General features: G+C 39.6%; 1 protein-coding gene across 1 annotated transcript; it reads right to left on the reverse strand.

Moving 5' to 3' along the window:
* Window positions 1-4,519: 4,519 nt before the first annotated feature.
* b3gnt9 (UDP-GlcNAc:betaGal beta-1,3-N-acetylglucosaminyltransferase 9) lies at window positions 4,520-12,762 on the reverse strand. The gene is made up of 6 exons (XM_083763796.1): window positions 12,530-12,762; window positions 11,566-11,703; window positions 10,342-10,710; window positions 9,000-9,241; window positions 8,302-8,557; window positions 4,520-7,245 (listed from the first exon to the last, which is right to left on the reverse strand). Exons 1-6 carry the CDS (start codon window positions 12,635-12,637, stop codon window positions 6,880-6,882), a joined length of 1,479 nt encoding a protein of 492 aa, XP_083619922.1. The 5' UTR covers window positions 12,638-12,762; the 3' UTR covers window positions 4,520-6,879.

The raw sequence follows: 12,762 nt of genomic DNA on the forward strand, positions 1-12,762 counted from the left end.
TATATTGTCCTTTTCAATATTGATGCTTAGTTTAAACATCCTTTTGTGGATTTGAGTGTAAAAGTTTATTTCAGGGTTGCAGTCAGGGGCCTCACACAGTACAGTACAGTACATACCGTAAGGACTGATATATTGATTACCGCGTGTTGTGCACTGAAAATGGCCGACACTTTGCACAACCAAGTCAACCATGTATAAATGAGGAATAACACTGAACAGTAGTGCTGATCTGACACAAATGAGTTTCTTGTGATTGCACTGTACTCGTGTAAAGTTATTTTCGGGCGGTTCTAATGGAAACTGATATTCTCTCTAGTTTCCCTTGTGACATACTGTATGTTATGGGGAAAGATTTGCATATTTTAGTCCCTGAGTCAAAAAAGTTTGATAACCAGTTTATTATAAGATTCTAAAAATGTCCTGACAGTTTTCTGAAAAGGCTATGTTTCTATGTCAGTCGTTCTTCGATTAGCAGACCTACAAAAATAGCAGACCTACAAGCTCGTAGCGCGCCACTTCTGCTATTTTTCAATAGCAAAAGCATAACATGATGCTAACACCAAAAGGGTTTCCCGCCCAAAATGGGTTAAGCAACAACTACTGAAACCATGGGCGTTTGCTCTTAAGTTTAGTTACTTCATATTCATCCTCTTATTATTATTATTATTAATGTTTTCATGGCAATGCCATGAAAACATTGTGTTGTCATCTGTGAGTAACGGGCTAGCCCACCTTTATATTACTGCTGAAACACATTGGTTTAAAAAAGAAGTTCACTTTATACCGGTATTACCATTATCTTTCAAAGAGAGTGATTTTTAAATATTTGTTATCACACATATTGGTTCACCCTCCATATCTCCATATTTTCCTCCATATCAAAACGAGGAAAATGTATCCTATAAACTCACGGATGTCTGTGTTACAAAACTAAAAAAATCTGAATCTCTACTTTGGTGTAAACCTTGTCATAGTCATGACTGGACAACATTGAGCAGAGATCAGCACCACTGTTCTTAAATGGATCCCAGGCTAATAAGAAGTATATGCCTTAATCCATTATAATTGCCCTCTATGATTACAAATTGAAAACACCTTCAATATTTTATTTTAGAAATAGTTAGAGACAACTCATGTCGCAAGTTGATGTCATTATTTTGTCCATGTGTGATCCAGCCCTATAGAAATATAATGCGTTAACAAATATTTGAAATATTTATTTTGATGCTCATAATAACCGGAGGAAGTATTAAGTCGTTTTTGTATTGGCGCATGGCATCACCAACTTGCAACAGTAGTGAAAAACATACTCTTTCTAAAATAAAAAGATTTAATTTCAATTTTTAGGTATAGAGGGCAATTCTAATGTATTCATTATGTCTTATTAGCCAGGGATCCTTAAAGGTTGTATGTGTGGGCCCTGATATGCTTACGCGGGTTAATGTGGCGATGTACAAATATTGTAAATAGTTGTGTTCTTCTTCTGGTGTGTCGTCATATTGACTAAAGGTAAAACCCAGAGATCTGACATCATGGCACCAAACAGCCAGACCAACATGAACCGTCTAGGCATCATCAGTGGAGTATTTCAATAGGCTGGTGCAATTAGACTCTCTGTAAAATAGAGGGTATAGGACTCAAGGGTTCAGAACCTGGCTGAGTGTACGGCATGTGAACACTGACCTCTCTAATTGTCTTTTTAGATTCAAGCATGTAGATGTGTTGTGCAAATGTACAGCTTCAGTTCAGCTGACATCAGCAGGAACACTGCTAGCCTACTACGGATGGGACCATATGAAATTCACATTAATTGTGGTTAATGATATCGCGATAATGAAAATATGTTTAAAACATAAAATGGCACTTAAAGGGAAACTTCACCCTTTTTGCAAAAGGGGTTTTTTATGTGTGTACTAATTTGTGGTTTTAGATTTTGGCAGTGAGCCCAGTGTCTCTGATGTGGACACTGGGCTCACTTGCTTCCTGGACTACATGTTGTCTCAGTAAGACAGCCCTCCCCCTATCCACAAGGAGGAGCAGTGTATCAAAGCATTATGGAATTGTAGTCTAGGAAGGAAGTGAGCCCAGTGTCCATGACATCAGTGACACTGGGCTCACTGCTAAAATATCTTAAACCACATATTACACACATAAGGACCCCCAGGAAAGTGTTCTAAATCTTCTAAACGTCATGAACATATATTTCTTTAGCAAAAAGGGTGAAGTGTCCCTTTAACGACTTCAACCCCCAGCATCCCTATTCTGAGGTGAAAGTTGCCACAATGTGTTGTGAGCTTGTATATCTGCTATTTTTGGCCAATCGATTTGTGTTGCGTGAATTAAGTATAGAGGGTTTAAGTGGTGCTGAATTTGCAGTTCATCACAAGCTAATTCATTCTAGTGTATTAAATTAAAGTTAAACTCCCATCCCTACAGCCTACTCGCCATTCCATTTAGAAACTGTTCTGCTGGGTAAACCATGGTAGATCCACTGGAGCTCTGCATAAAGTGACACTGTTTACACTACAAAAAGAACAAACCTGTTCTTTAGTTTAAATAGAATATGGATTTGCGTATAACTTGAAATCCAATACCATCGCCTCCTGTTTACACTTGGAATAATGACTTGGCATTGTCTAGAAGTATTTCTAAAGCAGTAATAATACAGTAGCTCATCACAAATTGGCTGCAGGAGAAACTATTTGCTTCAGGCAGTTATGCCTGAAGCCAATAGGACAGCCCTTTCTCCCTTTTCCAGTGCATCCACGGGAGGGAAAAGAAAACTGTATAGTTGTCATAACTGATGATGTGTTCATGTTCTTATCACTTGCTTTTGTGCAAGTTAGCCTACTTTGTACGTTTTAAAGTCTGTCTCATCGTGCGATTCGTGCCTCATCTCCCACGAGCCGTCTTTCTATGACGTCTGTCTCCCTCCTTTGTAAATGGAATCTCCTTGTACATACATTTTGAAAATGCATTTGAATTGCATTGTACTCTGTGTGTATCATGTATGTGAGAGAGTGTGAGAGTGAGTGAGAAAGTGTGATGGCCATTTGTCTGTACTGTCATTTTTGTAACCTACAGAGGTTAATGGGTTTCCTTTTTGGGTAGGCCTACATGATCTACTGGTTATGTCTTTAGTTAATTGGTTATTTTCCTCTTTTTGTGTTTTCCTGATTACGTCACTATTGGAGCCCAGTATGATCATGTTTGAGCCTTTTGACTTCCAGTGGAATAATGAGTTCATGTGAAAATCCACCAGAGCTTGTTTTCCTAGAATGATCGGTGCAATCATGATGATGAGATAAAAGGATACAGCATCTTGTTTGAATCATTCTTGAATATAGATTTGACATCAATAAAGATGTAATTACTTTGCATCCCAAACATCCCCCCTATTAAATCATTGCATCCCCAGGCAGCGCTACAGTAACAGGGCTGTTGCTTCCTTAGAAGTCTGGCACAAAGATATTTGGATAAAGTGTCAAGTGAACTAGCACGGTATATAGGCCTACGTGACAGAAAACCAATGCCTATTGCCTATATTTTGACCCAGCTCTCTTATATTATGATACATTAGATGTGTGACATATTAGGTGTGTGACAGCCAAAGGTTGGGCCTCCAAGTACAAGAGAAAATGAATCGGTGAGCTTTGTACCATTGTAAGTACAGTAGATACTGTAGGCACATGTGATTTTGGTGCTAGAATATTTGCGTGTTGGTGACTCCAGTGTCTAGTCCCGTGTTGTGATGGCGGTGATGCAATGTTGCTTAGAGTGAGAGAGGCGCGCTTGTACACTCGGTCGTTTTCTCACCCTAACTCAGGTGGACATATCATATAGGCCTAACCTTTTTGTTATATCTTTTTTTAAGTTTGGAAAACAGGCGAACGTACGTCTCAGTTTTATCCAGAGGTTTGTATGACTCCGATTTCACAGGGTTTTCCTTATTGTATTTTACGATTAATAGAATAATGAATGAATGTCATGATCAGATTCTTGTAATTCACAACGGACAACTTTTGCTATTTGTAACATATTAATCTACGTATTGTCCTCTCTTCTTTATATCGTACATTATAATATATCCCAGCTCTTTTGCATCCCTCCCAATAATTCTTTTCTGTGGATTTAGTATATTTTAAACCTATTTCCGCAAATGGGTCATACCTAATTCAAACCCATTGGAATGTGGGTGTTTTATATTTTAAATACTTTGTGTATAAAGATTCCTCAAGCATGTCCTCTGGTGACAGCAATAACTGTACAGTTTGGTGCAAAAAGAAATGTTTGGCTTCACTGAAAACCTTTTGCTCTTGACTGCTGGAATGCTTCTGGCAACGCTGTGATGATGATACTTGTCAGGATTCAAATGGACATTTGGAGATTTTATAGAGAAAATTCCCTGCTCAGTCAGAATTCTGTTCATTGAATTCCATGTATTGCTGTGTGCTCAACCAGTATGACATGGAAGAAATATGGAAAAATAAATAAAAGAAAACATTGATGTGTGACTGAGTGCATTGTTTGTTTGTTTTAATTTCCCAGAATAAAAAGCCAGGCAATGACAGACATGTCACATAAAACCAAAAACAATATGGCACCAGCCAGATGGCATCAGATCTTCAAGCCTTCATTTAACTCAAGAGTGACTTAAATGTCCCATAAGGGTCAATTTTCACATTGAGTAAAGATTACATGATCCATCTCACTTTTAGTTTAGTATAAGTTCTGTTATCCTAAGATATAATATAATACAGTAATAGAACCAACGATTTTCATGATGAATAGTGCTTGAGATAGAAATCTAATATTCTATTCTGTCAAAATGACATTTGGCTCACTGCAGCATGCACCATTATCTAAAGCAATGACACTGGATTCTAATTCTAATCAATGTGTCCTTCAAACATTTAACATTTATTTGGATCAGTGGACATTTTAGATACCTCACTGTATTTCTAGTTTCCCACACATGTAAATTACTTTTAAATTAAAACAAGTGTGACGTATATCCTGGTAAAAACTTTTTAAAAGCTGTACATAGTTGAATCTTTTCCTAATAGATTGAAGTCATAGTCATAGTTAACCTTTTTTTTGCTGTGTGAATACAATACGAGGGTGAACATTAATGTGTTTTACAGCATTTGGACAATAGATGGAGGTAAATGTTTGAAAAGGTTAAAGAAATAACCAGCATTTTTAAACTATGTCAACACAGTAGCCATGTCTTTCACTCCTCACAAGCTTCTTCGTTATACATCTAGCATCTATAACATTTTCACTGACCGACACAGACACACTGCAGCATGTCGACTGACAGTGACTACCGACCAAAGAAAACCAATCTGGGAACCCATTTGGTCAAAACAAAATATTAAAAAGAAATGTCACGTGACGGTGTCACTGATGATCACTTTAATTATTTTTTTAATGTTATAATGATTATAATCTTCATTAGAGCTCTGTAATCATTGTATACAGTGGTGAACTGTCTTCACTTTAAAACACCTTGAGTCCTTTAACTGTCTACACTGGCTTTTGTGTGCACCCCATATAGGCCTATATAAAAATAAATGTATATCTGGATTTAATAAAAGTGCCTAAAGACCACTTATGAGGCTGAAGATTCAAATTTTACAAATAATTGTGTTAAAACACACAGCTAAAATAAAAGAAGTGTCTTCTGTTTTTTCGAATTTGTTTAATGAGGTGTGTCGAGTTTGTCTAATGAGGTGCACTCAACTTTCAAAGGTGTGTGTGTGTGTGTGTGTGTGTGTGTGCGTGTGCACACGCTTGCACATACGGGTGCACGTGCACATTCACTTTAAAGAGCATTCATTTCTAGAGCTCTTACTGCAAGTGTCTTGAGAACAGAACAGCTCCTACTGGACTGTGTAACAGCATAATGGGGTCCCCTTGGGCACTTCCTGTTCAGGGTACAGCTGGTTCCCATTCAGGGCTTATTCTTGTGTTCCTCCAGGGAACAGATAATGGAGCGGTCCAGACAGTACATGTACAGTACACCTCTCAAACAGAAACCTGTATGTGACAAATGTCTTTGCATTGATTCCACCACAATCACACCCTTTTCAAGTCAAAACATACACAATCCTCGCTCCTCACACAATCAAAACAGACCAGTTCCATCTGCCCATCACAGTATATGTACTCAATTAAAAAACAAGACATTAGGGCCTGGGCCATGGCTCAATGGTCCAGGCACCGTGGCTGGTAATCCAGTCTGGCAGTGTGCCGCGGGTTCAACTCCCGATCCCGACGGCCCTTACTGCATGTCTTCCCCCCCATCTCTCTCCCCATTTCCTGTCAGCCTACTGTCTGTCCCTCCATAAAATATATAAAATAAAGGCAAAAGCCACAAAAAAAACATTAAAAAGAAAAAAACGTTACAAAGTCAATTGCACCTTGTCATTATCGGCGTGAGAAACAGTTCTGTAAAAAGAAAAAAGTCTGATGGAACTGTAGGCCTATGCATTAGCCAGGATGCTACCAAGTAGGCCTACCAAGTATTGTTTTCTTTCACTTTACTTTGCAATATCCTCTTGGCCCTGCAATGGAAAAGTGCCTAAAAGCATCACCTTAACAATTACGTTTATATTATAATAATAACAGTCTGTGTGCGCTGACCGGTGCAGGACCCACTTAACCCATTTAGACCGGCTGCCGCGGCAGCGTTACTTTATCTCTGAAGCCGGGAATGTGTGCACGTCTCCTTGTAGTTTTGTAGTATTTTCCGGATTCCGGGATTTCCGGATTAAATTCTGTGAAGTTTCTCAGAAAGACCTCAAGTTTTAGCGTGGTATTTCATAAGAAAGGGCCTCGGGTCTAAATGGTTTTACCTTGCAGTGGAAAAAGTGACTAATGTGACACAAACACCTTCTTAACGCCATAGTCTGTCTCTTCCGCCTCCTCGACGACAGCAGTTGTTCCTTCCATTCCACCACCACCTCTCCACCTGAAAGGCCACGCTGTGAGGTTCCTCCTGCTGTGGCAGGTGAGGTCGGGGTCGTGGAGGAGCCTCCACATCAGCCAGATCTGAGGAGGCGTGAGGCGGTGGACCACCATGAGCTCCCGGTAGAAGCAGGGGTTGAACAGCTGGAGGTTGGGCGCGGCCGACGGCCTGATGATGCCGAACGTGCGGAAGCCCTCGTGGCGCGTGGGCTTGAGGCTGATCCGCTGGAGGCACATTCCCAGGAAGACATCGTCGATGGGAAACAAATCCACCTAATTTGAAAAAGAAATAAAGAAAAGTAAAGAAAATGTGTATGTAGATCACATTTAGTTATTGTAGATTTTGATTATAATTACAAAACATATAGTTTTATATTAAACCACTATATATATAGTGGTTTATATTATAAACGACTTCATATATACATTATACATTTCGGCCATTTTAAAATAGCAGATCTAATATATATACATTTTATACATTTGAAAACTTGTGAAATTATGAATAATGAGCACTTTCTACTTTTGGTACATTTCTATAACAATACTTTTGTACTTTTACTCATGATACTTGTAATTGCATTCCCACATTGCAGTATTGATACTTTTATTTAAAGGGATCGTGACATAAAAAAATGTTGAGGCCTGTTTGCCAGTTTTCATTGCAGCTCAAACGGCTTCAGAACACACAGAGAAAACTCCAGACCACAGAAAATCCACTGAATGTTCAAAGTGCAGGTTGTGTGGGTGTAATTGAGGTTATAAAACCAAAAAGAAAAAAGAAAGAGCAGCAATATTGCTGGAGACAGTGTGGGTGTTGGAGTGCCATTCACTCCCATATATTTTGACTGTGTGAGAAGGTGCAGGCATTTTGGGATTGTGTTCACCAGAACCTGGAGAAAATGATGGGATATAACATCATTCGTGACCCCCGTAGTTTATACCTTGTACTGACATCAGAGGACATAATAGGACATGAGGACTTATACCTGTTCAGAATATTGCTAATAGCAGCTAAGAAAGCCATCACGAGGAGATGGTTGAAAGCAGACCCTCCTAGAGAGGAGCATTGGATGGAAATTATTGAAGAAATATATCTCATGGAGAAAATGACTCATAATCTGAGGACCAACATTTTGTTTTTTTTCTTGTGCTGGTTTGTCTTCGTTTTTGTTTTTCTTGAATGTATCTGTTTCAATTGTTGTTTGGAAAATAAAAACTAACCAAGGAAAAAAAAAAAAAAAAAAAGAAAGAAAATGAATGTCATGAAACCTTTAAATACAAAAATGTAGTACTTTCTCCACCACTGTAAGCGTATGTTTCAGGCACCTGTTCACAGGCAGAGCTGAGTCTCCGTGCAGTGTGTCCTGACATGACGAATCCCCCTCCTCCGGCATAGGACGGGTATAAACCCGCCCCATATATGAACTCTGGGATGTAGTATTTGGAGCTGCGCCGACGAATGGGCTTGGCGTTGAAAATGATGTCTCCCACGAACAGGTCCACATCCGCCTTCTGAGTCTGCAGCATCTCCAGAATGTTCTCAACATTCACATACACATCGGCATCGCCCTTGAAAATGAACCTATAGGGGGGAAATAATGAACAGATTAAAACCGAAGCAATGGTGATGAGATGCAATAATGTTGAAGGTCTCTTGAGAATTATGTTTGGCAGACCTAGGCTTGAAAACTACTCTGGATATCCAAAACAAGTGACATTTATTTATTTACAATCCTGTTTGTTTTATTGATCTGATATGGTTGGTTAATGTATTGGAAATTGGAAATTGGAAATGTATTGACAGCTTAGTTTCTAAGCTTTAATGATAGCTTTTAGGAAGGTCACTCAACAAACCAACTTTTTCGGCACTTGATGTTTTGATTATTATATATTTTTTGTCTTTTATCATGTTTTAAAATTGTATGTGTACCTAACAAAACAAAACAAAGATAGTGGCCAAAAAAGGGCTACAATGTTGACATTTCTTGGCCCCTGGTTTAATTCAGCCTTTTAAAAGCCATTACCTGACATCAGGACAGCTGGTGTTGACCCAGTTCAGGAAATGGATCTCCTTCAGAGTCAGGTTGAAGAAGGTGTCTTCAAAGTCCCACAGCAGGATATCGTTAAAGGTCTCACTCTCGTAGGCCAGGAGACGGTCCCAGAGAGGCAGGGCACTCTGGTTCCTGGGGACACCCAGGAGGAAGACTGTACGGATCGTTACGCCGTTGGGGAAAAGGCCCTCTTTGCCCCATGTCCGACGCACCACCTGACAGACAGAGATAGAGACATGGATTTGAACATCATTTGTACACTATATTGTGTTATTGACACTGTTATTGAGTAAACAGGCCATGTGAGGTATTTGGGTTGGGGTGAAGTACAAGCAGTAGGGCAGTGGGCCCATTCAAAACATTATCTCAGGGTGCTAAAAATGTCTATCTACGTCCTGTAAGTAGACTTAGAAATAAAACTAGTGTTGAGTAATCATTACAAGTGGCTCTTATTTTGAAGAGGAACTCTTCCTCCAAGCTTCCTCCAAGTGTTCTGATGCAGGCAACTAACCAAGTAGTCAACAAGAACCCACATGGATTAAACACAAGCTTTTAGCCAAAGTTCATATATTTAGGATATGAAAACCATCCATGCAACTGTGACTGCAACAATGTACAGTGGAAGTACATTAAACATGATATACCTCCGCGGCATTAGGTGAGTAGTTCATTGTATAAATCTCTGACACACGCTGGTAAAATTATCATCAACAACAGTACTGTTACTGTCACTGCCTGCACCTAGCCTGCTTATATGCCCTTAAAGGAGAATTCCATACTAGAAGGCTTTCTTACCTTTATTTGTAGTTATTACGTCCCCACCAAAGAGGTCCAGGTCCATTTCCCCTACCATAAGCCCTCAATGAATTGCTTTGAATTGAATGGGGCTATGGGGTGTTGTGCTAATTCGCTTATTTCCATCGCTCAAATTTTTTTTTTTGTATATATCCTCTCTTCATAATGTAAATAGTATCCCAAGCGGCACACTTCGCTACTTATTTCGATGGAAATAAGCAAATTAGCACAAAAACCCAACCCCCATTGAGGGCTTATGGTAGGGGAAATAGCCAATAATGCACTTTTGCACAAAATAACACCTGGACCGCTTTGGTGGGCACGTAACAAATACAAATAAAGGTAGTATGGAATTCTTCATTAAATAGTGCTTGAACTTGGAACTGGCCACTGTGCCAATTCTTATAAATATTTTTGTTCAAAAACTGCAGTAGTCGAGGCTTAACTTAAATTGATTCATTGCTACTTTATACTTTATGAAATTAGCAATAAATCCAGACAGAGCTATAAAACTCAGTACCTGTCGCTTATCGAAGTCCGCTGCTACAGATTTCACCACAATGAGCATGTAAGGGGCAGCAGAGGACTCTCCTGCTAGCTGACATTTCTCTGGCTGATTGATGAGCAGCTTGAAGTCTCTGTTGTCTTTCTCTTTTAGGTAGCCCTCAAAGTCAAAGGGTGGCAATGTGGGCAGAGCTTTGCCGGGAGCTTTGGTTGGCACCACATTCTTGCGCCACTCCTTGACTTTTCCCTTCGACTTATCCTTTGGTAGCTTCTTTGGTTTGGCCGGAGACTTGGATTTGGATTGGGGGGATTTGGATTTGGACTGGGACTTGGATACCTGGGGCTTGCATGCAGGCAGCTTTGTGTTTGCAGGGCTGGATGAGACCTGTCAAATTAGAGAGAGCAGGTGACACAAAAGTGTGTTCACTAAACAATTCTGTAATTGATTAAAGAGCAAAAGCCATTCAAGATAATTAATTAAATTTAAATGAGATAATTAATTCTATCTCTCTTTGTGTATGGTTTTACATTGCCAAGCTGGTTTTGATTACATAACATAATGTGCATATTGCAGACATAATTTAGATGATATAGTTAAAGATGGAGTGCTGTATTGTGTTCCAGTTTTACATGATGTGTTTATGAGGTGACAGTACTTCATTAGACCTCTTGGCGTGGTTGTTATGTGCAATGACGTCTTCCCTTTGTATTTAGGGTTTCTTCCTGGAGGCTGAAACCTTGATAGTCAAACGTGCCAATGAAATAAACAGTGAAATCGTGACATCACAATATCACCCCTCCCCCTTTATCATACAACCACAGCTGTGGTTGCGGCTTCAGTTCACTTGGATCACCACCCATCACCACCCACCAGTCAAACCAGGCATACTTAATGAACTGGTGGGCATGTCCACATAAAAACGACATTTTAACAAATACCGCACGCTTTTTAGAAAAGATTATTCCTCCTTATATAATAATAATAATACCTGATGATCATGTTTTAGGGTGGAAAACAATCACGGCACTCCATCTTTAAAAATGTAATTGTGGAGCAGTGTTGATTTTTTGACAGCACATTTTGGTCAGTCTTTTGAATAAAGTTGAATTCAGTTTTAATCATATTTTTTTTGTTTTAGTTAGTGAAAAAAAGGTAATCAACATTTTCCGTCATAGTTTTAGTTTTAGTTAACACTGAGTGTAAATGAACTCTACTCAACCAAGGACTTGCAGACATTACCTCATCAATAGTCTGGCCTACTCTGGGTCCGCTGACCATTCCATGGCCACTGGCTCCTAACAGGGCCCGGTTGGAGTTGGTGGAACCCTGAATCTCTAGCTTCCACCTGGTACTGTCCCACTCTGAGTGGAGCAGGACCTGGGGACAAGGGATGGGTGTAGATGGGTGGAGGACAGAGACGCAGAAGAGATTGTTGTTGTCACACAAACGCAAGGCTTCAACAACTTGATTCCGAATAGATGTACAGACAGTACCCAGAGGTGGACAGTAACCAAGTACCGGTACATTTAGTTGAGTACTGTCCTTCATTAGGGATTAGGTTTTGTATGTTCTGATACGTTCACTCCACTACATTTCAGAAGACAAATAATGTATTTTTGACTCCACTACATTTCTAGGGTAAAGTACATTCAAATAGTGAAAATAGCCGGTCTACAAGCTCACAACGCACCATGACTCGTGAGCTTTTAGATGTGCTATTTTCATCACTATTATTGATATTTTTTTAAAGTCTGGGGAAATGACCACATTTCAGTAAACATACTTAGTCATTTGTACTTTTTAATACTTAAGTAATCTTAAAAAGCATGTACTTTGGTATTTTCAAAAGCAAGTACTCCACTTTCACTTGTAGTTGAGTAATATTTAGCCTCTGCACACAGGCTTTTATTTTCGTCACACAGGCTCGGGCAGGCTAGTAATATTTGACCAGAGGTATAGGGTTGCCTCGATCTGATCACGTGATCGGAAATCGCGGTCATGTCATTTTCAAATGATCGGAATCAGATCGGGAGCAAAAAAAACTATTCTGGATATTGTCTGTGATTTTGGATATTGTACTATTGTGATATGGCATAAGTGTTCTATAAAAATATAAATAACGTGGACAATCGGAATAATCGGGACATCCCAACTTTGGGGTTTGGGTTTGAGTCCTTTTCAGCTGTCCATTTGAGCCAGTTACCTGGTGCGTGTAGAGCAGTATGCAGAACACCATCAGCAGCATGGCTGTACACATCACATCTCCCCTCACGTGGAGAACCTTCCTCAGCAGGGCCATCCTCCTCTTCATCGGCCCCAGGCAGACGCGGGCCTCAGTTAGAAATACTGAATGTGTTTCTATCTGAGAGCGAGTCTAATGATGTTCATGTTGTCTCCTAGTTAGATAGCAGTCCTATGCATCATCATCATATCTCT

This window comes from Protomyctophum parallelum (genome assembly GCF_964188405.1).
Source record: "Protomyctophum parallelum genome assembly, chromosome: 4".
Classification (NCBI taxonomy): Eukaryota; Metazoa; Chordata; class Actinopteri; order Myctophiformes; family Myctophidae; genus Protomyctophum; species Protomyctophum parallelum.